General features: G+C 36.8%; 1 protein-coding gene across 1 annotated transcript; it reads left to right on the forward strand.

Annotated features, from left to right (window-relative positions):
* The first annotated feature begins 1,703 nt into the window (after window positions 1-1,703).
* Window positions 1,704-27,616, forward strand: LOC139718520 (D-aspartate oxidase-like). Its single transcript, XM_071629993.1, has 10 exons — window positions 1,704-2,101; window positions 3,638-3,749; window positions 5,138-5,220; window positions 6,033-6,098; window positions 7,183-7,237; window positions 12,347-12,448; window positions 14,365-14,438; window positions 23,714-23,831; window positions 26,519-26,620; window positions 27,454-27,616. Exons 1-10 carry the CDS (start codon window positions 1,908-1,910, stop codon window positions 27,568-27,570), a joined length of 1,023 nt encoding a protein of 340 aa, XP_071486094.1. The 5' UTR covers window positions 1,704-1,907; the 3' UTR covers window positions 27,571-27,616.

Genomic DNA, 27,616 nt, shown 5'->3' on the forward strand with positions numbered 1-27,616 from the left:
TCCTGGCGTTGACCTTGTTGATAAGGGTGATGGGTTGGACAATTTTCCAGTTACACATAGACATAGGAGTAAGTCCTCTGGTACTCTGACCATTCCATGTAGTGGATCTGAGGTTGACCATCCCACTGCTACTCCTGTCACTGAGCCCAGCTCTGCTTTTCCCTCTACGGAGGTCAGTAGTGTTACCATGGTTACTGAGCGTAGCTCTGAGTGTGACTCTCATGGGACTGGTGCTGCTCCCTCTTCTAGTAAACATAGCATCCGCTCCTTAGTTTCCATGGATAATTCTGGGTCCTCCCTAAATGAATGTACACACACTAAATCCCCAGTCGTTGATATCACGTGTGATACTTCCATCCCTGAGCCTAGCTCTGATCCCCCTGCATGTACATCTGAGTGTAGTCCTGATATGCTTGTGTTCATCACTGAGCCTCGCTCTGGGAGTCCCATAGGTCATACACTGATGGGACTCCACCCATCTCCTGAGAGTGTTGGTCTTCCCAGTGCTGGCGAGACATTTCCCTCCTTGTATCCCAAGTACACCATCCCTCCTGATGATCATCAGAAGTGGCCCATCATCAGCTCTGATGGAGAGACGCCAGGTGTTCCCCACAACAGTGATGGTGTGGCTATTTCGCCTCCGCTACATCACAACGCCAATCGTGACATGGCAGCATTTAGCTACCAGTGTCGGTCTGCCCTTGACCGGAGTGACCAGCAGTCAGCCCTGGTTGTTGCTGGAGAGCCTCGTGATCCTGTCCATCAGCTGGATTGCCGTACTCCATCACCAAACGTGTGCCCATCAACCAGTCAGACTGCGGTTTCTGTCCTCGCTGCTGACCAGTCACGAACCCCCAATGCCGATGATGACACCCTGGGCCTCCACCTGTCCGTGGATAGTGCTGACCCTGCCTGCTTTGACGCTAGCCCAAAACTGCACTAAGTTAATACCATGTAGTTGTTTTGTTTATACATTGCTACATTGTTCAGAGTTGGGCCCTATGTGATGTGAAGGATAGTGTGTATGATTGTCGTTTTGCTCATGCATATAGCCTGACACCATGTTGTTGATCAAGGCTATTTCAGAAACAGCAGTTTCGAGTAGATGCGTACAGTATGTTGTTGATCAAGGTTATTTCAGAAAGAGTAGTCTTGAGTAGATTGTATGTACAGGGTAGTACCATCATTTTAATAACAAAAGGAATGAAGAAAGGGATCACGCCATTATGATTATAATTATAGTTAGGTTGTATCAAGTGGCGTTCCATACTCTGATCGGTTTCCACGTGTTGTGCGCGCAACGTGTTACACTGTACCGCTGACTCGGTCACGGCCAATAAACTCTTGAACATCATATACCAAGATCGTCTGATGTTTCTCCTTATTTACTGGCGGTTGCTTGTTACAATTTGTGTTTTTAACTTTGACGATTCTTGGGGTCCTAAATTATAGGACAGAGATTCCATAAAGCCAGACGTAGTCCCCACAGAGCAATATCCCCAAGGATACTGATTTTTCGCCGTAAGTAATAATCACACTTTCCTCTTTCACCAAATTCTGAGGAGCCTATCAAACAATCAATTGTGTGTCTATTCCGTTAGCAGCTGTTGTGTATTTTTTCTTATCAAATATGCAAAAAAACCCCTCTTAGTTTCCATCTACATGTTGTTAACAACGTTGTTTGTAATGTGTCATATCTCAATTCGGTGACTGTCTTGCAAAAAATTACAGTTGTACCTTTGATAGTAATTTTCATTCTCAACACCAATTGATGTAGATATCAGTCGGTTTGAACCTCTAGAACTAAAGTCATATTTTAGGTTTTTTTTTCATATGTTGTACTCAGACAACACATCCAAGTCAGTTCATTACTTTTCGTCTAGGACCCATTGCAAGACATCTTAGTCATGCCAAGGCATAAAGTAGCAGTGGTAGGAGCCGGCATCATTGGCGTTGCCACGGCAGTCAACATCCAGACTCTCTGCCCAGATACTGATGTTACAGTCCTTGCTGAGAAGTTCTCGCCGGACACAACGTCTGATGGGGCAGCAGGTTTCTTACAGCCTTACCAGGTTGTTGGTACACCAGATGAAGACGTGATGTGAGTATGGAAATGGAAATCTCTGTCTTGAAAGAAGTATTTCTGTTTTCTTCTTCTGCTTAAGGTAGGTAGTCAGCCTTCTTTGATCCTATATAGACTATTGCAAACATCATTTTTTTAAATATATTTTATTTGTGTGTGAGGGTGTGTTTGACAATTTCAATGGGATTTAACTCTGCTCTTTACTAGAGAAGTAAATTTGCTCTGTTATGTGCATAGATGACTCTCCAACACATAGGCCTGATGGCTTTTTAAAGGTAGGCCTATCGTTGAACAGTGGGAGCAGTGATTAAAAAATGTTCAAGATATCACGTTTGATACATGATTATGTGTAGGTCGGTTTTATCACAAAAAAATCCTACCATATATTTTGTATTATACAAATTTTGTAATTAGTTCTACAATATGATGAGATACGGTGACCACTATTTTTCTCAATAAACCATAACTGTAGACAGTTTATTTTAGAAACGATTTTATTTTAACTATTGTTCTCATTTTGTATCATTAAACAATACTTGACATTGATTATACGGATTAACAATTTTACATTGGTTATTTCTATCCCGAACTCACATTTCAAAACTATGTTAAAGCAGGAAAGCTGGGTTTTTGTTTCATCTGCAAATAGTTCAAAGAAAAAAAAATGGCCTTTACATGTAAGTCGCTTCAACTGCCACTCTAAAGGGCACTATAATTGCCATTCTTGGACACCGAGATTACCGTCACTAGCCCGGATATTGTCCTTTCCACAGGAGTATCAGACAAACAACTGACTGCCAGTAGCATGTGACCTATATACCAGTATGTTGTTTTGAGGACACTGATTCATAGAGAGGAGTTAAAGAGAATATAGAGCATGAAGGTTTCTGTTAATATTTACTTTACAATCAAAGCTTTTAAAGGCCAAATTTACCATTTTCAGATGAAATCCAGCTTCAAGGTTTAGTGCTTCAAAATAGTTCTAAAACGCGAGATTGGGGATGGAAACAACCAATGTAAGAATTTGCACCAGTGTAATCGATGTTAAGTATTGTTCACTATACAAAACGTGAACAATAGTTATTTTGAAAATGTTTCCCGACTAAACCTTCTACATTTATGGTTTAATTAGAACAATAGTGATATCTCCTTATATTTTAGGTTTTATTGCAAACTCTTCATATTGTAGAATGTTTTGTGTTTCAACTGATCTACACATATTATGCATCAAAAGTGATATCTTGAACATTTTTAAATCACTGCTCCCAAAAGTAAACAGTAACACTCTGCTTTCCATATTCGACTCTGGGAATATTCTGAGGAAACTTTTATTACCTATTCCTTATTCCTTTTCACACAAAAGCTAAATTTTATAACAGGGCCTACAGGCATGCTTTATATATTTTCAAATGTCTTGGCTATCTCAAGGGTACTTAGACAACAAGAAGAGTGGGTGAGATGTTATGCAAATACACCAAAGACAGGAAAAATACTGTTGCTCACGTTTTGTATAATGTACTGACTGTATCTAAGCATGTTAACATGTTCCCGCAGGAGATGGTTTTCTTCCACCTTCGAACATCTGCGGAGAATTGTTCTCTCCACAAATGCTGGGAATTCTGGTGTACACTTCACTTCCGGTTACAACATCTACAAGCACAAAAGGGTGAGCTAAATACATTTAGTTGCTTTCTGGAGACTACCACACAATACATGCTTCCTTTATTTGCATGCCATGCTCACAGACTGTAACCCATTGATTGCATTTTCTTTGTGTTTTACCTAGTGTTATACTTATTATGAAATGCAAAGTGAAAACATTTTGGGAGAACATAATGGTGTGTAGTGAATTTACAAGGCATACTCCATCGAACTGAAATATCACATTGATATTTCTTATGCTGCATTTACACCAAGCACGGTATGATTAGCAATGGGCCGGGTTTTTGCTATGATACGCCAAATGGAACGATGTCTGGTTCTGTTACAAAAGAAGCAGTAACTCGATACAAAATCACCCAGAATGTTATTCATATATCAAAATCAAGAGCAACAAAATCAACTGGTTATACAGTAGAGGAACAATTTTGTAGCGAAATTATTAGCTGGTAAGTGGTATTGTAACAGAACCAGCCATGGCTCCTTTTTGCGCACCTACATTTATAGCAAAAACTCTGTTCCTTGACTTGTGCCGGACTTGGTGTAAAAACGACCATAAAGTTCCGTGTATACAGCAAGACACACTTTTTTTCGTCAGAAAATATGAAAAATCGGGGGTGCGTCTTATACAGGGGTACAGTCGAATCACGGAAAAAAATCTGTCAGTTACACCCAATTTTATAAGGTCAACTTGAGGCCATGTATGCTCATTGATGTCCGGATGGTAAGCAATCATTAAAACTTACCGATAAACGAGCAGTGTACATGTATCAACCTGGACACACACAACAGCTGTAAATACGGGATAAACTTACATCAGCCTAGTGTAGTAACGATGTATCAATCTGGCCATAGACAACAGCTGTAAATACGCGATGTACCTACAGATGTAGAACCTATATCAGTTTACCAAGCTACCAACAGCCAGCCTAGTAGCAGTAGATACGCAATGTACAGGTACTCTGTATCATTACTAAATTACCGATACCGTAAAACTTTTCGGGGATGTCTACATTGTGATTACACCACTGCTTCAGACAATGCACTTCAAACCTCAGTATCTCTTAGGTGGTTTGAAACCATAGGGAAAACCCTGAAAATTGTAGAACACACCCCAAGAGAACTGCAAAGAAGAAAACAACAACAACAAAGAAACTAAACAGCCTTTATGGATGGTGTTTTAAAATCCATATGTGGTGTCATCCCAGGTGTGTATCAAAATCATGCAGCCCAGAAATAAGTCATAAAGCAAATGGCAGAGTGAGAATAACAATTATTAGAGTGATGACGATAACAATAATAATGATTAGTTTGATTGGGACTGACAATAATGTAGTTCAGGTATTCATGTTTGTTTGGTGTTGTTTTTTTTTTTACTATTTACACTATATATAGCCTGAGCCGTACTGGAAGAATGACGTGATTGGCTTCCACATTGTTCCCAGGAAAGAGCTGCAACTTCTGTTTCCATCCTTCAAGTGAGATTTTTTTTTTCAAAGTCTGTCTTTCCTTTGCTCTCTATCCTTAACCAGTTGAAGACTAGTCCTGAGTAAACTCAGACAAGGGCAGAGACTCCAACCCCAAGCACCTTCTGATCTGGAGATTCTCCCGCCCGAAACCCCTAGCAAACGGGAGACTCTAAGTTGATGTGTGCGAAGCGCGAAGTTCCTAGGGTTCTAGATGTTCTCTGGTGCTATCTAAGGCTTATTTTTTCAACATACGATAGCAATAAGTAAGAAATCCTTTCCACCGGGAGACACAGAGCCAGGGCGGGAGAAATCAAATCTCCAAGGGGAGAACGAGAGATTTTGCAAAAATTGGCTTTCGACGGGAGATCTCCCGTCGAAAACGGGAGAGTTAGAGTCTCTGCAAGGGTCTAAGATTGGAAATGCATATTTCAACAAGATAAGCTGTCCTTATTCGGTAATATATACACTCACTTATATTTCTTTTTTTATATGATGGAGATTCGTGTGTTTTGCTGACAGCGTTACTTTTATACTTATATCAAAATTTATAGGTTGCAAGGATAATTCTATATTCAAGATGTGTTTAAGTTTTGTTCATTGGGATAACATTTTTTTTTTTTTTTTGTCTAGAGTTGAGTTTCTTTGTTTGCCATGTACAGGTGTATAAAGAAACTTTTAAAGCAGTCTACAGTACATTATATATCAAAGTATTCAATAATACATTAAGGTACCGTATAATAAATGTAGATGAGGTATTGTTTCAGAGTGTACCACGTGCAAAAGGTATATGTGAATCCTTCAATTCTATTTCACTTCCCCAGATTTGGCTGGTTCTACACCACCCTCATGTGCGAGAGCCACAGATATATTCCATTCCTGACAGAGAGGTATTCAAACTGAAGTGCATCACACATGACTGATCATATGCTATTTGTAGCAGAACGTACAGCTCAATGGAGTCATTTTTAGGCCTACGGGAATAATACCATTTCACAGGGTGTTTGTGGGAAATGGCTGCCCAATAGTAACTTTGGCACAATTGGAAACAGACAAAGCAAGACTGCGTGTGCTCTCAACTGCTTCAAATTTACATTGGTTGGTAACTCTACTATTTATTGCCCTGCAAAGTAATGCGCATTGTGATTTAAAGTCTGTGTCAACCATTTTTGCAAGTTCCCCAGGCCAGCAAAGATACATGTAACTGAATTGAGCACCCAAACAAGTGCAACGTGTTTGTAATACAAAGCCCATGCAGCCGGGTGCAGAAAAGGAGTTACTGATACTCTTCATGACTAGGGCCTTTTGAAAAGAAAAGTTTGTCTTTTTAATATGCAAATTAAAAGACTTTTCATGTGATATCTCTCAGCCAATCATTTGATTACAATCCATGTCGCTATTTCATGATATGATTTTGAAGGAATGCACTGTTGTTATCAATTCTGTTCATGTCTCCAGTCAGATAATATTATTGTATTGCAAAGATTGAATGGAAGTGGTTACAATAATAAAATCTCCATGTCATAGAAACATACAGAAATCTACAAGAATTGGCCCATTGGCACATTGGAGAATTAGGAACCAAACTTTCTTTAAATTTATTGGTAAATTTAGAATTAATCACAAAGCTTTGCAATGAAGAGGCTTTTGAAATTCTGCAAGCAAAATTTACAATGATGCATGGAAAATGACAGTCTTAAATGGCAGAAAAGATATTTACTCTGCTGTACGTATGGCTTCTGCCTCTGCATCTATGTTGAATTTGGATGGATTATTTGATGCCGACGAAATATAAGCTACAAGTGTACATGTCTGGGTACCAAAAGGTTTAATAAATCACTTCTTATTAAATTATTTTCCTTTCATAAATACTGCAATGAACTATGACTATAAGCTGAATGATACCAGAATAATCCATGCAGCTGGCATTTAAAAAAGTGCATGTCCTTGACACTATTGTTGTTTTCTCGACAGATTCCAGAAGAATGGCGGTATTTTGATGCAGCGGAGAATATCCAGTTTTGCTGAGGTACACTGAGTAGAGTATACATTTGTGAAGCTTAGCAACAGAAACATAATTTCTACACCTTAGAACAATGTTTCAAGATGCTGAACATTGGAGGCAATACAATGTATGGATTGGTTTTAAGAAGTGTATGATAATGTCTACACACTGTACATGTATATTATATTGTATATCATTATTTTTGTCTATTCTTGTTGGTTCTCTTGTCTAGACTCTTTTGTATGAGCTATTGAAGCCGAGGCAGAAAATGAAGAAATTATTTTGTTCTACAGTGCAAATATAACTCCTTTGTTGTTTTGTATTTTTTTAGAGACAAGACCAAAATTCAATCTCAAATTTGCTCCACGAGAAATATTACATAAATGTGATAAAACCTAAAGTGGCATTAAACGTTTTATCACATTAAAAAATGTAATCTTTCTCGTGGAATAGTGCGATGATGCTGATAGTCGTACCGTACGCCTCTGTCATCTTAGGAAGAATTATAGTCGAGACAATGTAATGATGACAAAAGATGTTGCAGGAAGCCGGCTGGTGGGAAGCTTTCATTGCTCCATTATGATCTGTCATGCTCAAAACATCTACTCTTAGTGTTTCATTTCATAAACAGACAATAAAGCTGAAGAAGACCGAAGATCGAAAACTTCCCACCAGCCGGCTTCCTGCAAATCTTTTGTCATCATTACATTGTCTCCACTGTGACTATATATATATATATATATATATATATATATATATATATATATATATATATATATATATATATCAGGAGGCGCTAGACGTTGCTTAATTGAATCCTCACAAGTGATTTTACATCAAGCTTTCGGGCATTCTGCCCTTTGTCAACAGGTGTGAGATACACTTCATATTTGGCCCGGTTACAAGCCGGCAGTCAATTGAGCTCAGTGAGGTTGTCAGCTGCCCTCCTAGCCCACACACAACACCTCACCTTAGCAGGCATAACTCCAACCACGACCACAAATGTTTCGGTTCCCCACAACCGGCTGCCAATTGACTGCCGGCTTGTAACCAGGCCAAATGTAAAGTGTATCTCACACCTCTTGACAAAGGGCAGAAGGCCCGAAAGCTTGAAATAAAATCACTTGTGAGGATTCAATTAAGCAACGTCTACCGCCTCCCTACTCTTGTTATACACACTCCAAGAATATGCGACGGCCCAGGGGTTCAGTAGCTGAAGACACACGACTCACACTTTATACCTATATATATCCCTAGTTGGCACCTTAGGGAGACATATTGGGGGGAAGTGTCTTCATTAGGGAGACAACTGGTTATTAAAGAGACAATTTTCGTGTCTCCATTGCGTAAATTGCCATTGAACATGTATTTTAAAATTTGCATATAAAACAAATGGAAATGTCTTCCAAATGACCCATCTAGGAGTATATTATATATATATATATGAAAGAAGGCAGACTTAATCAGAAGAAGAAGAAGAAAGTGAAGCTTTACACAATTTGACCTAATATACACTAACAACATCATCAACTAGTTGTCAACTAACTAAGAAAACTAATAAAGAAAAATCAGACAAGTCTTCTTGTCTTCTCCATGTTCTTTGTTTGAAATTAATTTCTGCTCTTTTGTCCAATGTCCATTTAGCCCTCGATTTTTGTTTTTCTTTTGTCCATTTTCCCTCTGTGCAGTTTTCTTCTTGTCTAGTTTGTTACATTCGCTCTTCTTGGGTGTTGCTTTGTCGGCTTCCTCTCTGTTTGTGGAGTGCTGTGGATGTGTCCTTTTCACTCTTTCATGTAGTTTAACATGTAGCGGTGGTAGAGGAGGAGCCATGGCAGATTCATCAACAAACTGAACAAAAGGTGTAAAGAGAAATAGAATAAAAAAAAATAAAAGAAAATTTTTGTCGGGGTTGACTATATATTCCTGTTGATGTATCTGTGTGTTTATGAATGGAATTAAGTAATTTTAACAATTTTGCTTACATTTCTACCTCTTGGCATACCCATTAGCTAGAGTTCCATGTGTACCTCCCACCAAAATTGAAAAAAAAATGGGTTATGCTTAAAATGATGTAAATATTAATAATAATAATATAGCATGTAAAACATAGGAAAATATCATTTTCATACTCTATGCTAAAAACTTGTTTTCAGATGCAAGCTACACTGTAGGAAGGGCAGGTCGCTGCCCCCAGTGTCCTACCTAAGGTTAGGGCTAGGGTCAGGGTTACGGTTACGGTTATGGTCCTTAATAGACTCCTAAAATAATACTAGGCCCTATTTTATATTCATCCCCCATCGAAATTGTCGCCCTCTTTTTGAATGATAGTGTAGAGCAATAATAGTCCAATTTTGATTGGGGTTCATAATTTTATTGAAGCCTTTCCTACCCACTACCCACCCAAACTGATTTAGGACACTGGCATTTTAGCTTTGAGACTTCACACTTGGGTGAACATGGTGAATGGAAATGGTGAATCTTTGTGTGAAATGTTAACAACTTCATCAGAGCATCTAACAGGTCAGTGAAATCTTGGAAGGAAAACATTGACATTTTCGAAGTAAATCTGTTAAAGAGAAAGAATTTCACAGCTCCTAGTTCCCTCAATATCACCAGCAAAATAGGGCAAACTCTATTTCTCTAGTTCAGATGCAGTCTGGACATCTACGTTTTCCAACTAGTATATAGTGATTAATACTAACTCTATCACGTCTACCTTGGTAGATACCTAATGACAAAAGGGTCCAAAAATTCACAATAATCGGGAGGTAAAACAATTTTATATTGCAGTGAAGATACACTGATATACTTTTGTATGGTTTTCTAAGAGAGGAATATATGCTCCTTTTGCAGAGACCGGCATGGACGGAAAATTTGGCAATCAAAATTATGAACATGAACGTGTAACAAATATCTCAGTAGGTGGGACTACAGTATCATCGTCCACAGTATTTTTGGCCAGTTCAGAGGTTTAGATGTCGTTTTTTTCCTCTAATAGACTTACAGAATATGACAAATGTTATTATTTTCATAAAATAGCGTAAAAGCTTACCAATTGACATCAGAAACATTAAAACTCCTGTACCTACGTTACATGGACAACGGCAGAAAAACAGATCTTGCGCTGTCCAGGTAGGTGTATATTGGCTGTGAGTAGTTTTTCTGCCATTGGGGGAGGACTGCCAGTGACATGAATACGATTGCTGAAGTTAGTAGCTCTTCTTTTTATCGCGAGAGCATCTTTCCTTACCTACGTTACACGCAGAGGCCGGACGTCGCGCTGAAGTACAGTGATATGTTTCGTATTTTCTCGTTTATTTGGAGGATTTTGATGCTAATTTTTGGATAAGAATACTCCTGAAATATAAATCTCATTATAGAAATAAAGTTTCTAATCATATTATGATTGGAAGTGTATGTAAAACCATGCTATACCTATGTTACAACAAAAATTGCCATGGACATCGTTTGTAACATAGGTATGAGGTTGCTTGAAGATGCTCTGGTGTTCTTATTTTGTTACAAATGTTTATGTGCCTTATAGTCTTTGTAGAAGTCACCTTGCCTCTCTTAATTATGATAGGCATAATGCTGAAAGGTTGTATATTCCTGTTTTACATTGCCATGAAAATGGCATATTTTTATGTCACAACATAAACCACAAAAAACCATGGGACATCATTAGTGAAACAGTCATAGACAAAATACATTTGTACACAGGCTTGTTTTTTTTTTCATCAAATAATTCTTCACACATTTCTCTCCAAGAATAACTGCAAACCACGGACAATTATTTGATAAATTTTTCAGAATATGACTTTTATTCCCTACACAACATGAAAATCTAGAGAAGACCCAACCCCATGGAATGACCCATCAGAGTTACAAAGAATTGAAGTCTGTGTAACATAGGCATTGTTCCACAGGTGTGCAGTAGATATAATTCCAAAGAACTGTTACAATAGTGTTATTTGTGGGAACATACAATGTACATAAAGTCTATATGTGTAGGTTTTAACATCTCACACCACAATAAAGGAAATCAGTTGATATGTCGTAGTGTACCTATGTTACAAAGACATACAACATGTACTGTCTGTGTAACATAGGTAGTACACCGTGGGCGAGGTTGTTGTCTGAAAACCCCTGATTATAACAATAAAATCATGTTTTCACTTGAATACCCATACAAATCACTTGCTTCAATTGTGGTGCTTTTAAGAATATTGTCATTGTGTCACTCTTGATGAAAAAGTTAAACCTTTGATTGAAATTGTTAATGGTTTGTAGAAAAAAACATGTTAATAAAAGTGGCTTGCAGTTGACATCAGAACATACAATCTTATTAATAATGATCTCATGCGCCTGTTAAATAACTTGTTGATGTGCTATGGACGAAAAAAACGTGGATGTGTTCATTGTTATCATTTCAGAACACAAAATGATGAAGGATATCAACAAATGAAGTCCGTGTAACATAGGTATTTTGCCATACCTGTTTACCCATGCTGACTGAAAGTGTGCGAAGTAATAAACAGATTTCTAGTGGAATATGTTGAAGAATGGGAGTAACAAATCAGGGGGAAAAAGGAAATTTCAATTTACCCAACTTGAATTTTCAACTTGTATGTCACAATTTCAGTCCCAACCCCATGGAATTACCCATATATATATATATATATATTTATATATATATTGCCCTTTCGAAAACAAAAATTCACCTGCAGATACATGTAGGTCGTTTCAAGACGTATAGGCCCTGTATATTCTCTCTAACTCCAGTCTTATACACGACTCATAGTTTTAAAAGCGTGGTATACAACAAACGGATGTAACAAACTCGATCACGAATTCATAAATATTATAATATTATACATGTACCTGGTGCACAGTATTATTACTGGATATGGTGGATAGTTCTTCATGTAGTTTCGAAAGCCTGCAGCAGAAATGAAAAAAAAAAAACCAACAACAACAACAGACCAACGAACTTGATCTTAAATTTTGAAAATCATTGTGTGCAGAAGGTTGATGCTTAGTGTCATTCAGTCACTATTTAATGAAGTCAGTCCCCTATCCCAGGCATTTCATAGCTTGATGTTCTCTCCTCGGTATCCATGGTAACCCCTCCAGCTCTCTGGCCAGTATGATGTAGTGGTGAATTGCACTGGGTTGTGGTCGAGGTTTCTGGCCAACGATGACTCTGTGAGACCGGTCCGTGGCCAAGTCATGATGGTAAGTTGCGAATCACAGCAGGAATTGTCACATATTCCTGTAAAATTTATTTAAAATGGCTATAACAATGAAAGCATATAGTGCAGATAGAATGAATGAAAGTTCATGATTTTTGTTTAAAAATCATTATCTTCTCTCTCTTTCTGTATATGTTTCCACCACTAAGTGTCGCTGCCATGGCTGAAGGCATTCATATTTGATGTTTTCGGGCTGTCCGTCCTTCTGCCCCTCCCGAATCAATTTTGTAGATGACGTATTCAGGAACAGCCCTATGTAGCCAAATGAAACTGTGCACATGTACAATGTAGAAAATATAATATGAGTGGGCGAAGCTACACCTTACCTGTGAGTGTACAGTGCGCTCCTGTTATACAACGAGCAAGGTAATGCCGGAATTCTGAATGCAACTAAGCAAAAAGTCAGCTCCTAAAGTTATCACCTGCACACCTTTACACACTCTATTATTACACCATAACAAAATTTCGATATTACAAATTTAAGGGAATTTGTAGGTTTCACTAGATTAATGAAAAAGGAGGAATCTACAATGTTTAAAGACTATTAAACCCGATTGTACTTTGGGTGAGTGTATTTGAGTGTAGGTGTGTGCTTGGAGGTGAGACGTCTCACCTCCCTGGTGTGTGTGTGTGTGCATGAGCGTTTGTCTGACCAGGGAGATGGGGTCTGACTATGTGAGGATATAAGTGATATGATAGTGTGTGAGTGTCAGTTATTATATGTGTGTTTATCCTCAATACAGTGAAAATGAATTTTCTATACCATTCTGCTTTTCCAACTATGCTAAAGTCACACATGGTGAGTAACATATTCATAAGGCTCTGCAGAGTGCTAGGACTTGGACAAAATTTTTCTTGACGTTATCCATCACAAATGTAAATTATCTGTCAACTAAAGTTGGAAATGCCTCTCGCCGGGCACATTGTGTGTCTTGCAGGGGGAGGCTGTTAACAAACCACATTGTGTTTTTGATTACTCACTGATGAATAAAAAGTCATGTGCCCTCAAGTGTCACTATTCCTATCACAACATTCAATATCAAAATCTTCTCTAAGGCAGAGAAAAGTCATGTGTGAATGTACAGTGCAATTATTGCTCATTTGCATGTTTTGACATGCTCTTCATTGCATTACATACAGTTTTAGCCACACTTTACACCAGATTTGTATGCATGTTATAGTTATAAATGCTATATCATCTCTTGCTGTGCATCTCATGACATTGTTGCCAATTTTGTATTTCATTTTGGTGTACATTTGTATTCCATCGGAGAGTCCACTCAATCCTTTGATATCACAATACACACTCTGTCACGCTATCCTGTATTACCTACAACTGTACAATGTACACATGTATGCATGTACTTTGAAAAAAAAATCACACAACAAGGCAAATCAAAAACTTGCAGTCTTAGAAGCAAAAACTCATCGCATATTGCAGTGAGAGAAAATAAGGTATTCCTGATTTGAAAATTTAGATCACTTTAATAGAATTAATGGTCGTTGCCCCCCCCCCCCCAAAAAAAAAAAAAACACTCAAAAACCTCCCTCTGCGCCAGACTCTGATACATGTATCAGTGTTGGGAATCGTAGAATTGCGACAAATTCATCTCTACCTGTTAGGACGAAGAAATATCAATAAAAGTAAACAAAGTGCCAGGGGGATCATCCTCAATTTGAATAAATAATGTACCTTTGAAGTCTCAAATATTGATTTCTGTCTAAGCAAATAGTGGTTCCTTTGTGTTAATGTGATGGTGAAATATATCTTTGCAGAACGACAGTAAGAGAACAGATATACGTCTATCTATCCTTGACATAAGTGACAGTCTAAATGCTGAATGACCTCATTGCCTGTTCTCTTTCCCATCTGTTTACAAATAAATGTTTCCTGTCCAGTTGTCCAAACAATCCACAAATGACTTTGTAGGTCATTCCTCAAAGAGCGAGGGAGCATTTTACTATATACCAAGGTGAGATGTTGTAGGGAACAGTCCCCCCCCCCCCTCTCTCTCTCTCTCTCTCTTGTGCGCATGATGGTTGCCATAGTGACTTTGCCTTTTGCTCTTCGTTCCACACATACCCATAATTGAGAACATCATGGTACATGAAGTTTCTTTTTCTTCTTTGTATTGAACTGCCATCTATGCACAGCGATGCCGCTCCAATCTAACAATTTATTCACATGTGAGGTTGACATGGGGTGGTTCCGAATTTTTCAAATACTCTCACGCTGTTAGCTGCTGCAGTTGTGAACAGAAAAAGTTAAAGGGGAAATCCATTCCAAAATACATGTAATATAAGTTAGTCTGATAAAAAAGAGTAAAATCTTAGTAGTTATCTTACCAGACTAACTTACTAGTATATTTGGACTGGATTCCCCCTTCAAAGCATGTAGAACTGGTGTGCATGATGTCCTCTTGAAATCTGTGAATGCATATCTGTATACATGTAGGGGTTGGTTTCATGAAGTCATCAAATAAACGTGTTTTTATCTATGTAGCTGTGAGAGAATTTCAAAGAGAAGTAAAATCCATTTTATGCAGTCTCTCACAGGCATGTTCGCCTGAGCACTGCACTCTTTGATGCATTTACTTTGAACACCTGATTCGACGAGTGACAGTGTATAAACATTAACCAACTGACAGATGTATTAAGTTAAAGGTCCCCTGAAACACAAATGCATGCTGATTTGTGTTGATTTATGATACCCTCAACATCACTTTTGCGGTGAAAAGAATATCTAGAAACATTTCATATATTTTATCTTATTCTTCCTCTATTTTTCTTTAGATTACTTGGATACGCCCATGAAAAAAAATAAATTCAAAACCTATATTCTGTTGACTGTGATCTCACCTGTCAATCATTGCTAAAGTACTAATATGATTAACAAAAGACATTGGAATGCATCCTCCCCGAGACCAAGCATAACCTGCATGTTCCCTCGCCATGTCTTTTGTTTAATAGTCACATTAATATCACAGAAGGAGCTTACTGGATGGAGAAGGTATGAGAAACAAAATGATTAAAACTCGGCAATGCATCATTTTGATCAAACGAAATTTAGAAAATAGCATTTGTAATTTGTAGGTATCTATTCACATCAACAGAAGTAACATGTAATGGATGTCATGAACCTGTTACTGTAGGGGACATCATTAGGTGGCTCAAACAGGTGGCAAGAAGAGAAAGGAAAAGAGACAGAGAGAAGTAATGTGTGAAAGAGAGGGAGGGGGATCAAGAGAAAAGTGTACCAACAAGAAAATGAGAGCGCACTAATGTAAATCATAAACTTATATACAATAATTTGTTACTGCTTTTATTTGATATGTGATGACGAGCGAAACTGGTGACTACTGAAATAACGAAGTCCTCGGGACCAGCATTTTTTTTTTTTTTTTTGGGGGGGGGGGGGTTACAATGTACAAATATATCAATATATCAATACTCCATTATAGCTGATCAGTAAAGCATGATGTAAAGATATAGAGATGATAATTTTCTGACCTGAACTTTTACTTGGTTTCAATGAGAATTTTGTTATAACCGTGTTAGTTATGATGGGAGTGCGTTGTGTCTGTAACAAATTTAATGTTGCTAATATTGCAGTACTAATCAGTAGTTTGAAACAGCACACTCTCTTGTAATAACAACGCATCACGATGCTGTGGCTATTCAGCAAGTTTGTTTTGTCCCATTTATGTTTAGGCTATAGCGCAATCTTTATACATGAGAACATGGAAAAACTGCGTGCCTACCCAGCAAACGCAAAATATTTTTAAAACATTTTCTAACCTTTTCACCCCTTCTTGTTAAGGTTCCATACGTCTTCGTTTAAAATGGACATTTTTTCAAGCGTACATACAACGTCAAGGTTGGGACTTCGAATTTATTGCAAAGTACAAGTTTTGTGGAAAAGGTTTTAAAAACGTGAATGGATGTTTTTATCATGTCTGCTACGTCTTCGTCATTTATAAACGTCCACAAAACGTTTTCATTAGGTCTCCTATTAAAGTCAACTTCGTCTTGTAATGAGCGTTTAAAATACGTTTTCATTTGGTCCATTTCGTTTTAATCATTGATTTCTTTATCATGAATATCTAAATTTAAATGTAAAATGTGAGAACTAGTGGAAATAGATAAAAGATATTGAAATCTAAAATGTTTATGCTTGGTTCAAACTTTCTGTGTTAAAAATTGTACCTACGCTACTGTTCAGTTATTCACAATGTCAAATTGTGTAATTTTTCATAATTAAGATGTGTGATTTGATTCTAGTAACCATGGCTTCATGCATTACAACATTTCTGCAGGTACATCAAGGCTGTGATACAAGTACTTGAGTACATCAACTGGGAAAAGGATGTCGTAGGCATAGGTGTTAGGACATTAGGATCAGATAAGGATAGGATTGTTTAGGATTAGGGTACATTAATCCCATATTGTGCCTGTATAATCTCATAACTATACTTTTTTAAGTCAAGTAGAAAATAAACATTAGATGTTCTTAAAAGGGTTTCTGGACGTAGGCATAATAGACGGATATAAAAGGTTCTCTAAACGTCCTGGAAAGGGTCATAAGACTGTTTTTAGACTTTCTTAAAACGTCTTTTATACGTTGTAGACAGTTTTCAAAGGTTTCCTGGACATGTGAAGAATGTGCACATAACTTATTGAATATTAGTAAAAGGTTTTCTGATGTCTGTAACGTCCAAAAGTATTTTCTGCAGGTCCTTAAAAATTCAAAAAGGTTTTTTTTTTTTAGTTGGTCTTTAAACGTTTTTATAGCTTCCATTTGAAACTTTTCAAATACAATGTACGTTGAAAACCTGAAAATGTTTTGACAAAACGTCCAAATAACAAAACTTGGAACGTTTCAGAAACGTCCTAATATTAGCTGGGTAATATTCCGAAAGACAGGTTGGACCAACAGAAAAAAAAAAATGATAATGGGATAGTGGGCAGCCCTGATTCATGTATGTTTGTCATCTGCATATAAATATATATATATATATATATTTTTTTTTTGAATACCGTTACTTTGCTATGCTTGAATGTGTCAATGTTGAACTAGAGCATACCATGTATGATAATGCTATCATGCGCAATGATGGAGGGGTTTCCCAGGGTGTTTGATGGTAGGGAGCTTTGGATTTGCGGCGCGGACTTTCGAGACAATGATGCCGTTTCACGTTCTCCCTCCCTGCGTCGTGCTGAAAAGCGCTTTAGATTATGTGGAGACGCAACCCATAGTTATATAAAATGATGCCCCCATAAGATTGCTGCATGAAGTAGCTCTCTACATCGTGAGCTGAACAGACATAAAGAATGTCCAGAACACGTAGTGAAAACTCAGACAACACGAGCGATAAATAGATCAACTTTGATATGCGACCTTGCGCGTGCTCAAAACAGGGTTTTTCTCACTCTCTATGAACGTTCCAGTCGCAAAAATCTGAAGCTCCTAATCATCATGTTCACGGGCTTTCTGACTTGTAAAGCCTGGGGTTATTCTTCCCATTTTGAATGGGCTTTTACCATTCAATTCCATCAACAGCTTTCCAATGAATCTGGTGAATACAAATTTATCCTCAAAATCAATCCTTTGGGAACATCAGATTTTCACTCTCTAAAGTAAACTAACTCTAAGTAAACTATACATCTGTGTTGAAAATGCAGATAACTCTGGAATGTGGTCACATAAATTCCACAAATCAGCTTTTAAGTCTTTGATTTTATGTCTTTTTTCCTTAGAGCAAACACCCACAAACAAATAATGATCCCCCCCCCCCCCCATAAACTGACATCTCATTGAATAATGATAATGGTGATAAAGGGATTATCTAAAAAACAACTCACAATTAGCTACATGAAACTTACTCCCCGGCCCCGGTCGCTTCATATGTCTCCAGATGTGTGTGTGTGTGTGTGTGTGTGTGTTTGTATATGTTTGTGTTAATGTATATGTTAAATATAATATGTCTACATCTATGTACATAATTATATAGATATGTTATATAAATTTAATATATATGTATATATATACTATGTATTATATATATGATGTATATATATATGATACACTGAGGGGCCCACATCCACAAGCTTAGTCGGTCCCTCCATTTTTAGAATTTTGCGACTGTTTGCTTCCCTCTTATCACTTCAGTTTCCATGACAATTATCAAAAGGTTCCACAATTATTAGACACTCTTTTATCCCATATAGTTTTATGCACCTTATTTTCTGTTACAAAAAAAAAAGTGATGTCTATATATGTTTTTGGCAAAAAATGAAATAAAGAATTGAATTTAGTTATATGTATGCATACATATATATAGTGTGTGTGTGTTGTCCTATGACAAAGTCCTGTAAAATGTCCTTTCTTTAAAATGATTTTACTCATTAGGATTGAATATTACCCACCTAACAATAATAGGAAATGGAAAATCAGTTAATAACAATGTTGTGTATGTGAGGAAATGAGGTTTTTAACTTGAAAGAAAAATTAAATGAGTCTTTATACAAACTTTTCAAAATACTACTTAATTCTAGATGCTTTTAGAACTTCATTGAAATAGGGTAGCACTGTGAAAAGAAAAAAACTCCCCTGAACTCATAGTTGATATAGGTAGAGTTATCGAAAAAAAAGTAAAGTTTTTAAGCCTTTTGTTCAAATTTTTATTGTAGTTAATTATTTAGAGTTTGATATTTTATCATCTATCAATTTGTGAAGAAATGCTGTGATATAAAAATGTGTTTGACTTCACAAAGACAGTGTATGTTCCATTTACATGATGGTTTGAATTGAATCATTATGCATTGAGGAAAAAAAAAAACTATTTTTTCAAACCAGTGTGATTTTGCCTATCAACTTTTGGGTGCACATGCTCAAGGTCAAAGGTCAAAAGGTCAAGGTCAAATACATAAAATTTCACTATTTCCACCATATCTATTGAATGCCTGAAGATATTTTCTTGAAACTTAGTGTATACATGTATTACCCAATTAAAATTCTCTGGTGAAAGTTTGGGTCATGAGGTCAAAGGTCAAAGGTCAAAAGGTCAATTAAAAATATTAAAACTTTTTTTTTTCTCCGTACCTTGGAAAATTGTTCAAGGTATCTTCATGGAACATAGTATATACATGTACTGACTGGAATTGATTATCTAGAGAATGTAGGGTTCATGGGGTCAAAGGTCAGGGGTCAAAGGTCAAGTGCAACACTTCAAAATTTTACTATTTCCCTCATATTTATGTAATGCCAGCAGGGTTATTTTTTTTAACACTTGGTGTATGCATGTGTAACCTAATAGAAATTCTCTGGAAAGATTTTTTTTTTCTTCTTTCTTTGCCTCAAAGGTTCGTATCTTGAAACGCTTTCTGTCGAGTGTCAGGAGAATTTAAAATTTGAATTCAGAAACTAAATGTTTGCAAGGTGTATCATGTTTTTGTTTGGATTGGTTGATTTGTTTCATTATAATTTGTAAGTTTTGGTGTCTGCCAAAGACGAGAAAGCAAAGCAAAGCAAAACAAAACAAAACAAATCCCCCTTAGAAAGTGAGCAAAAAAAAAAAAAACCCCAAAACAAAAGAAAAACAATAAGTCAATAAAACAGGCAAACCAAAATACAAAAACAAAACCACCAGCGCCGTGTAATCACTTTGTGTGGCATCAATATGTTCAACCATATTAGTTCACTGCAATGACTGTTCATCCAGCTCCGACGTCCTCTGCGGGTTTAGAAGTAAAGCAAAAATTTCATGTGTTTACACTACAGCTTAGGATCAGTTTGTGAAATATTCTATGCTACGGTGTAGTACAAGCAAATGGATATACAAATTTCAGCCAGCAAGTATAACCAAATCATCAGATTGCATGATCTGTAATACACTTTCCTGACATACTTCGTCTTTTGTTTCTTTAATACTTTCTGTGATTCCCGGACCTCGGATGGAACGAGAACTTGCTTCTTGAGGCGTTTCTTTTACATCAATATCATGTTGGATTGTTGTTTTTTAAGATATTTTTTCCACCACATAGCTGTATATTATTTATCTTGGCTCCATTAAGTCTAAAGAGCTACAATTTTGCATTATTGCTTGATTTACAAATTTTGGTCTATCCACGGCACTTGGTACAATGCTTTCAGGGATTTTATGTAGTAAGGAGTGGAATAAAGTGTTTATGATACTATGAAAAGCTCTTTCTTTCTTGTAGCTGTTCTGTTTTCATATTTTTTCCATTTGTTTTAGATCTTTAAAAGCATCAAATAATGATATGTGTTTCTACACTTAAAACATGAGTCATACGATATAATCATTTACCTTGGGTGGATGGAGACCACACTTTGCACTCCCATACAACTTGTATATGTTGTTGTTGTTGTTTTTGTTCATTTTTCAAATTGTATATGGTGTAGTGGTGTAATTTAACCAAGCATTACCTATTAAAGATAATTCCTGATATAATTGTGCTCTACTTTGTATATACCATATGATTACACTGTATGTAGCATGTAAGGTTTTAAACAACATATCAAATTCGGATTTGTGCACTACAAAGTAGAGCACAATTATATCAGGAATTATCTTTAATAGGTAATGCTTGGTTAAATTACACCACTACACCATATACAATTTGAAAAATGAATTAAGCCATTGTGGCAAATTCATAACCATAATATGAATTGTGTTTCATAGCTTTAACGTTGTAGTTGACTGCTAAGACAGTGCATCGCTTCATTATTGGGAATATAAGAAAGAAAATCAAACATTGAATGTTTTATTCTTCTTTGTCAGCATGTAGCATGCTTGTGGATGCAGATGACGATACATTACACCATTACACTGGTGTTGGGAGAGTGCAGTCTTTCTTTTCGCTTTAATCGCGGGTGTACGAAGTGCTGAATCTTTCCTTTTTGCTTTATTTTACCATGCAACCATATCCATTATGTTTATTCAGCTTCTGACTCAAATCTTTATTTATTCATTTGCTTCTTATCGCCATCACTATTGCCACCTGTATGGTATATGGTAGATTTTGCAAGTTGTTTATAAATTAGCATTTAAAAGCTGGTGTAACTGAAAGTCTGCAATAGCTTGGTGTTAAATCAACTGGTACAACTGGATGGAGGCGATACACAATGTACTCACATCTCTTTGCTGAGGCCTGAATATATCTTACTTTGCATTTACTTTGCTCTCACACGCATTTGCGCTTGCTTTCTGTTTGTTTGTCTGTCTGTCTGTCTCTCTCTCTCTCTCTCTCTCTTTTAAAGTACTAGCATATTGTGGTATATAGTGGGCTGTGACTGATGCAAAGCAGTGTATTACTGGTTATCATGAAAATGAAATTACCAATGATAATGTAGAGGTACAGTGTAAGCACATGGTTATACTTTCTTTTTCCATACCTATGTGGTATTTATAAAATTTCCAGTTATGTCAGAGCTACCAAGTCTCAAGCATTGTGAGTGAGACTCAAGCATTTAGGAGTCGTCTCACGATCTCACGCATGGCACCCATTTTTCTCACACATCGGGCAAAGTCTGCAATTTGGGCCCACTATAAGGAACATAGCTCAAAGAATTAAAGTGATAGTTACAATTGAAGGTATATTTTCCTTTTGTCTTTCAAAATACAATTGTAAGTAAAAAATAGTCACTTAAGTATGCACCTGATCGCAACATTAAGAGCTAAAAATTGAAAAAGCTCCCTACCGTGGGGGGGGGGGGGTGACCCCTCCCACACCCTCGCTTGCGAGTCATGAAAATCTCACTCATAAGAATTTTTTGAACTTGGCATCCCTGTTATGTTGTAGTCAGAATTACAAATTTATCACTCATGATGATACTCCTATTTCATAATTGAGAGTGGTATAATGCACTGAAAACCTGTATGTGATGTCAGTCATTTTCAGTCCACTTTGTGCATCTTAGTGTAGGCTAATTGATTGCTGGTAGTCAACATTTCATTGATTCTTTTTCATGCGAATACAAACGTGAAGTAAACTTTGAGTTAAAATCTAATAATTATAACTATCTAAAGTCAGGAAAGACATCATAATATTTATGGAAACTTCAAATCATTTATAATTTCATTATCTTCCTCAAAATCTTTGTGTTGCACGTGTTAATACGGAGTAATTTGTATTGTTTCCCCAAACACTGATGATTGGTTTGTGACCTGTTCAGGTTGGTTTCTATGTAAGACACTTTTCCTATATCACCTTGATCATGACACACATAATGCTTCATATTACAAAACATCGTAAGCATCCTGAAAGTTTGCCTACAAGTTCTGAAGTGTGCACGTGTGCCAGTGAAAACATGGGCAATACACCCAAGCAAGAACAAATTGCGGTCACTACAGGCTACAACTGTCATCCCTTTCACTGCTTTCAGTGCATTTTGCAATTGATTGCAGCATGTTTGTCGATTATCTAAAAGTTTACAGTTTAACATGATCATTATAAATATTCCTGCTGGAAACTATTTTGTGTGTGTGCCACACGAATATGTTTTGATCAAGTCGAAGACATCAGCGTAGAGAATTCATTAAATCAAAGAATAGTTTGATTAAAAACCATTGATAAGAAATCAGGTGATTGTTGGAATATTATAGGAAGTGTGACATATGGACTCTTTGAATTCTTTCTTTTCTTTTCTTATGTACTGAAATGCATTCTTTATTTAAAGATGATTGTATTTTGTAAAGCACGCTGATGCATGGTGATACCCAGTACCACACGAATCCCCTACATTTTCATCAGCATCTGCTTGAATCTTGAGATGCTTGCCCCAAAAGTTTGTTTATCAGGCGACAGAATTTTGTGCATATATTGCTGGTTTTGAAAAATGGTAGATTTGACGAGACGTGTAGCATTCTAATCCAAGGTTTGAGAATTTGAAAATAAGAAGAATGAAAAGGAAATCCATAATGGTGGGCCACACTAAAGACTCAGAAAAGAGAAAAGAGAATGGCAAAGCGTTTCAGTAACAGTTTATCTCCAACTTTTACTTCATTCAGATTAAAATCATATATTAATTCATATTTTGAAATTATTGAATATATTAAAATTATGAAAAAACAGTTTGAAATTAATATATTCAAATGCACAAACACAATTTATTTTCATTTCAACAGTTTGAATGACAATGTGATACATATGTATTACAAGTTGATTTTCAAAAATCTGTGTCTGAGCTGATGTGATCTGTTTTTGCAATGATATTATCCTGTGACAGGCAAGATGACGTAACACTAGGTGGGACAGCCCAGGTTGACCGATGGGACACAGAAGTTGACCCGAAAGACTCCAAAGAGATTTGGGAAAGAGCTGTCGGCATTCTACCAAGTCTGAAGGTTTGACTTGCGACTGCTCTCCATAGCTATCCATAATTCGTAACCCACATTGTTCCAGTCCTTGTGGGATTCATTTAAGAGTACATTATATATCTGTTGTTGTGTGAAAATTATTTGCTTCAGAATGGTCTCATATTCAAGTAATGTGCAATTTAATGTTTACGATTGCCCCGTCACTGTACAGGCATGCTAACCTGGAAACATTAAACTGCACATTACTTCAATATGAGTCCATTCTGAAGCAAATAATTTTCACACAATAGACATAACCAATGTACTCTTTAAATGAATCCCACAAGGACAATCATCTTCCAGCATTCCCACTAATTCCCACTGATTAGTTACTAGCCATCCCCTTTAAGTCATTTTCTGTAGATGACTTTAAAGGGGATGGCTAGTAACTAATCAGTGGGAATCAGTGGGAATGCTGGAAGATGATTGTTCCAATCCTTGTGGGATTCATTTAAGAGTACATTATATGTCTATTGTTGTGTGAAAAATATTTGCTTCAGAATGGTCTCATATTGAAGTAATGTGCAGTTTAATGTTTCCAGGTTAGCATGCCTGTACAGTGACGTGGCTATCGTAAACATTAAATTGCACCTTACTTGAATATGAGACCATTCTGAAGCAAATAATTTTCACACAACAATAGATATATAATGTACTCTTAAATGAATCCCACAAGGATTGGAACAATCATCCCCCAGCATTCGCACTGATTCCCACTGATCAGTTACTAGCCATCCCCTTTAAACTTGGAAGTGGACTTTGAAAGTTCTTTATACCAAAGGTTTGTTATTCTATTGTTTCATTATTCCAAGGTTTCATGATACTGAATAGGATAATCAAATGAAAATGAGCTGGTGTACCATTATCTGAAAGCTTCTAGTCAGAAAATAAGATGTGGTCCAATATTCCAAAGGTTCATTTCTATGCGTTTTTTTTTTTCTGTTTCTTTTTCGGATTCCTGAACCTTATTTCATTATCAGATTAACAAACCTTTGGAATAACATACTTTATTGAATATCAGGAAATGTAGATCTTCGGAGTAATGAACCTCCTGAATAATTCCACTATTGTTTGCATTAATGAACCCTGTTTCATTCATTTCTGATGAACGAACATCTAGCTTAGTATATGGAATTTATGTGTTTCGGAATAATGAAACTTCGGTATACACGTATACAACCTGATTTCATTTTCAGATTAATGTACCTGTTGCACTGAATAACGATCCTTACCTCAGAGGCCTCGTTGTAGAATATCCCATGGGTAAAAAGCAGCAACGCAACCTCTCAGAACTTTGTTGAATGCTATAGTCGGTTAAAAAATTGAATGCCAGCTATTTCATGTAAAGTAAATAAAGATAAGTTTCCCCTTTTTGAATTTACGAAACTAGGCATGTTGTATTTTTGTTGGCCAATTGAGAATGCCACTAGTAAGATGTACAACTGATGGAAATGTTTTTTGAGAGCTGTTACATTCTAAGAACGAAATGGTAAATTTGTAACATTTTGAATGTTTTCACTCCTTCAACTTTTTTGTATGTTAAAGATTTAACACTCAAAATGTTGGATTCACAATTTCCCAAAAGGTAATTCAACATTTTGAGAGTTAATCTAACATTTTGAATGTTGAAATGAACATTTATACAAAGTTGGAGGAGTGACAACATGTAAACTGTTGATTTTCCATTTATTCATTTTTTTTTTAGAGTGTAATTTGAATGGGATGCGCTCACCTGAAAAAGTGGCTGGCTCCCTTAGGTGTTTGTGCGCATGTTTGCACTGTCCTTAAAGAAGGTTTTTACATGATTACATTTGCCGTGGGCACATGCTATGAATCTGACAATTCTTTTCCACACACTGTTTTTAGGGCATCAATGTATTATGAGCAGAGAACAGACCATTTTCTAACTCTTTCCAAGCATTATGTAATTTCTTGTACTGGCTTTGGGGGGGGGGGGGGGGGGAGGGGGAGGAAGGAAGGTTACATCTGACAGAAGCTGCGCAGAAATTGTTCAAAATTCGCAATCTCAACCTCATTTCCAGACAAAAATTGATCTGTTTACGTTACACACGTTCCCCCACTTTAAAGTCTAGAAATTGTATAATTGTTCAATAGAGTTTTAGTTCCTTTATTGTCAAAGTACTCATCTTTTTTCAACACAGTAATCAGGCCATCAGTTGAAAACAAACACATTTTTAATGGTCATTTATCATTTTGACCTTCAAAATATATGAAGGCATAGATTTCTGTCCATGCATAACATACACCCAACCCAACCCCCCCCCCCCCCCAAAAAAAAAAAAAAGATAGATAAATAAATAAATAAATGAAAATAGAGGATTGCTTGTTTGAATTACTGGGCAAAATTTATAAGTTCATTCTACTCATTTCAGTGTCAAGTGAAATATTGTGTTGTATATAGGGGGAGAGGTATGCACATGGGAAACATGAAATTTCCCCGGATCCCTGAAAAGTAGGCCCGTATGCTTTTTGTGGAAGTATTCATATCTTTCCAGACTACATAAGAAGGTGATACATTAATGTCATGAGGTATAGGGCACCAATGGAAGGCTCAAAAAATTATAGTAATATGTATGCTTAAGATAAACATTTGACTCTTTGAGTACATGCTTGAAAATTGTAATAGGGCAGTTGCTGTATTTCATCCTTAACAGGAAGCCAAGATCTTGAAAGAGTGGGTTGGACTGAGACCCCAGCGCAGTAAGGGCATTCGAGTTGAGGCAGAGACTATGACCTTTGGAACAGAAAAAGTTACGGTAAGAAGTTATTCTTGTATAGTTGTCTGTGTGTACGTCTTTTTCCTCCCCCCCCCCCCCCCCCCCCTCCCCTCCCTCAAAGGGGATCTAGGCATTCCTTCATTGTTTACCACTGTATACAACTTGAGTATAGGATGCCCAAAATTGCCCACCCAAATTTTCCCAGCATTTGATGTAGAATACAGTTAGTATGCAGGCCTATGTACTGGACTTAGAGGGAGATTGTGTGCGTCTTTGTCCCCCCCCCCCCCCCCTCAAAAAAGAAAGAAAAGAAATAAATAGATAAGATGAAATGAAATGAAATGAAATAAGATAAAGTTGTTTCTCATCATTTTAGATATCTGATTGGCATGAACATTACAGTGTTTGCGCTAATCAGCAAGCAAAACTCAGTGAAGGCTTATACATCTAAATATACAATTTGTATGGGTTTCAATAATGAAACAACCTTTTCTGAGTATAGTTGCCTTGGAATTATAAATCCCTTTTGAATCCCCCACACAATAAATAGTCACTATTTGCATTTAAACATCTTCACTCAATGTTCTGGAAAGAAACGTTCTTAACTTCATGTTCATGTATTTCACGGTGGGGAAGGAGCGTCCACTTATGATTTATAGTTTAGCATGCGGTAAATCGTAAGGCTGAGAATCTCCTTGTACCAGATTTAACAGTTTGGTCAAGAATCTGTACATGGAAACTTCATTGCGGCTTCATGATGCAAGATCACGTATTTATCGTCCGTTATATCAGGTCTCTTCATATCACATTTGCTCTAAAAGTTTCTGAAAGGTGTTGTTAATGTACCTCTGTTTCTGTCTTGTTTGTGGCAGGTGGTGCACAACTACGGTCATGGTGGAGCTGGTATCACCCTCCACTGGGGCTGTGCAGAGGATGCTGCAAAGCTGGTGCAGAAAGAACTCTCCACCCCACCACAAGCAAAGCTCTAATCCAATTGGAAAATTCATTTGGGCTTTCGTTCTCTTGCTCTCTCTA

Source organism: Diadema antillarum, unplaced genomic scaffold (assembly GCF_040938485.1).
Source record: "Diadema antillarum isolate AM-2024a unplaced genomic scaffold, OU_Dant_1.0 scf00000095, whole genome shotgun sequence".
In the NCBI taxonomy this organism is placed as follows: domain Eukaryota; kingdom Metazoa; phylum Echinodermata; class Echinoidea; order Diadematoida; family Diadematidae; genus Diadema; species Diadema antillarum.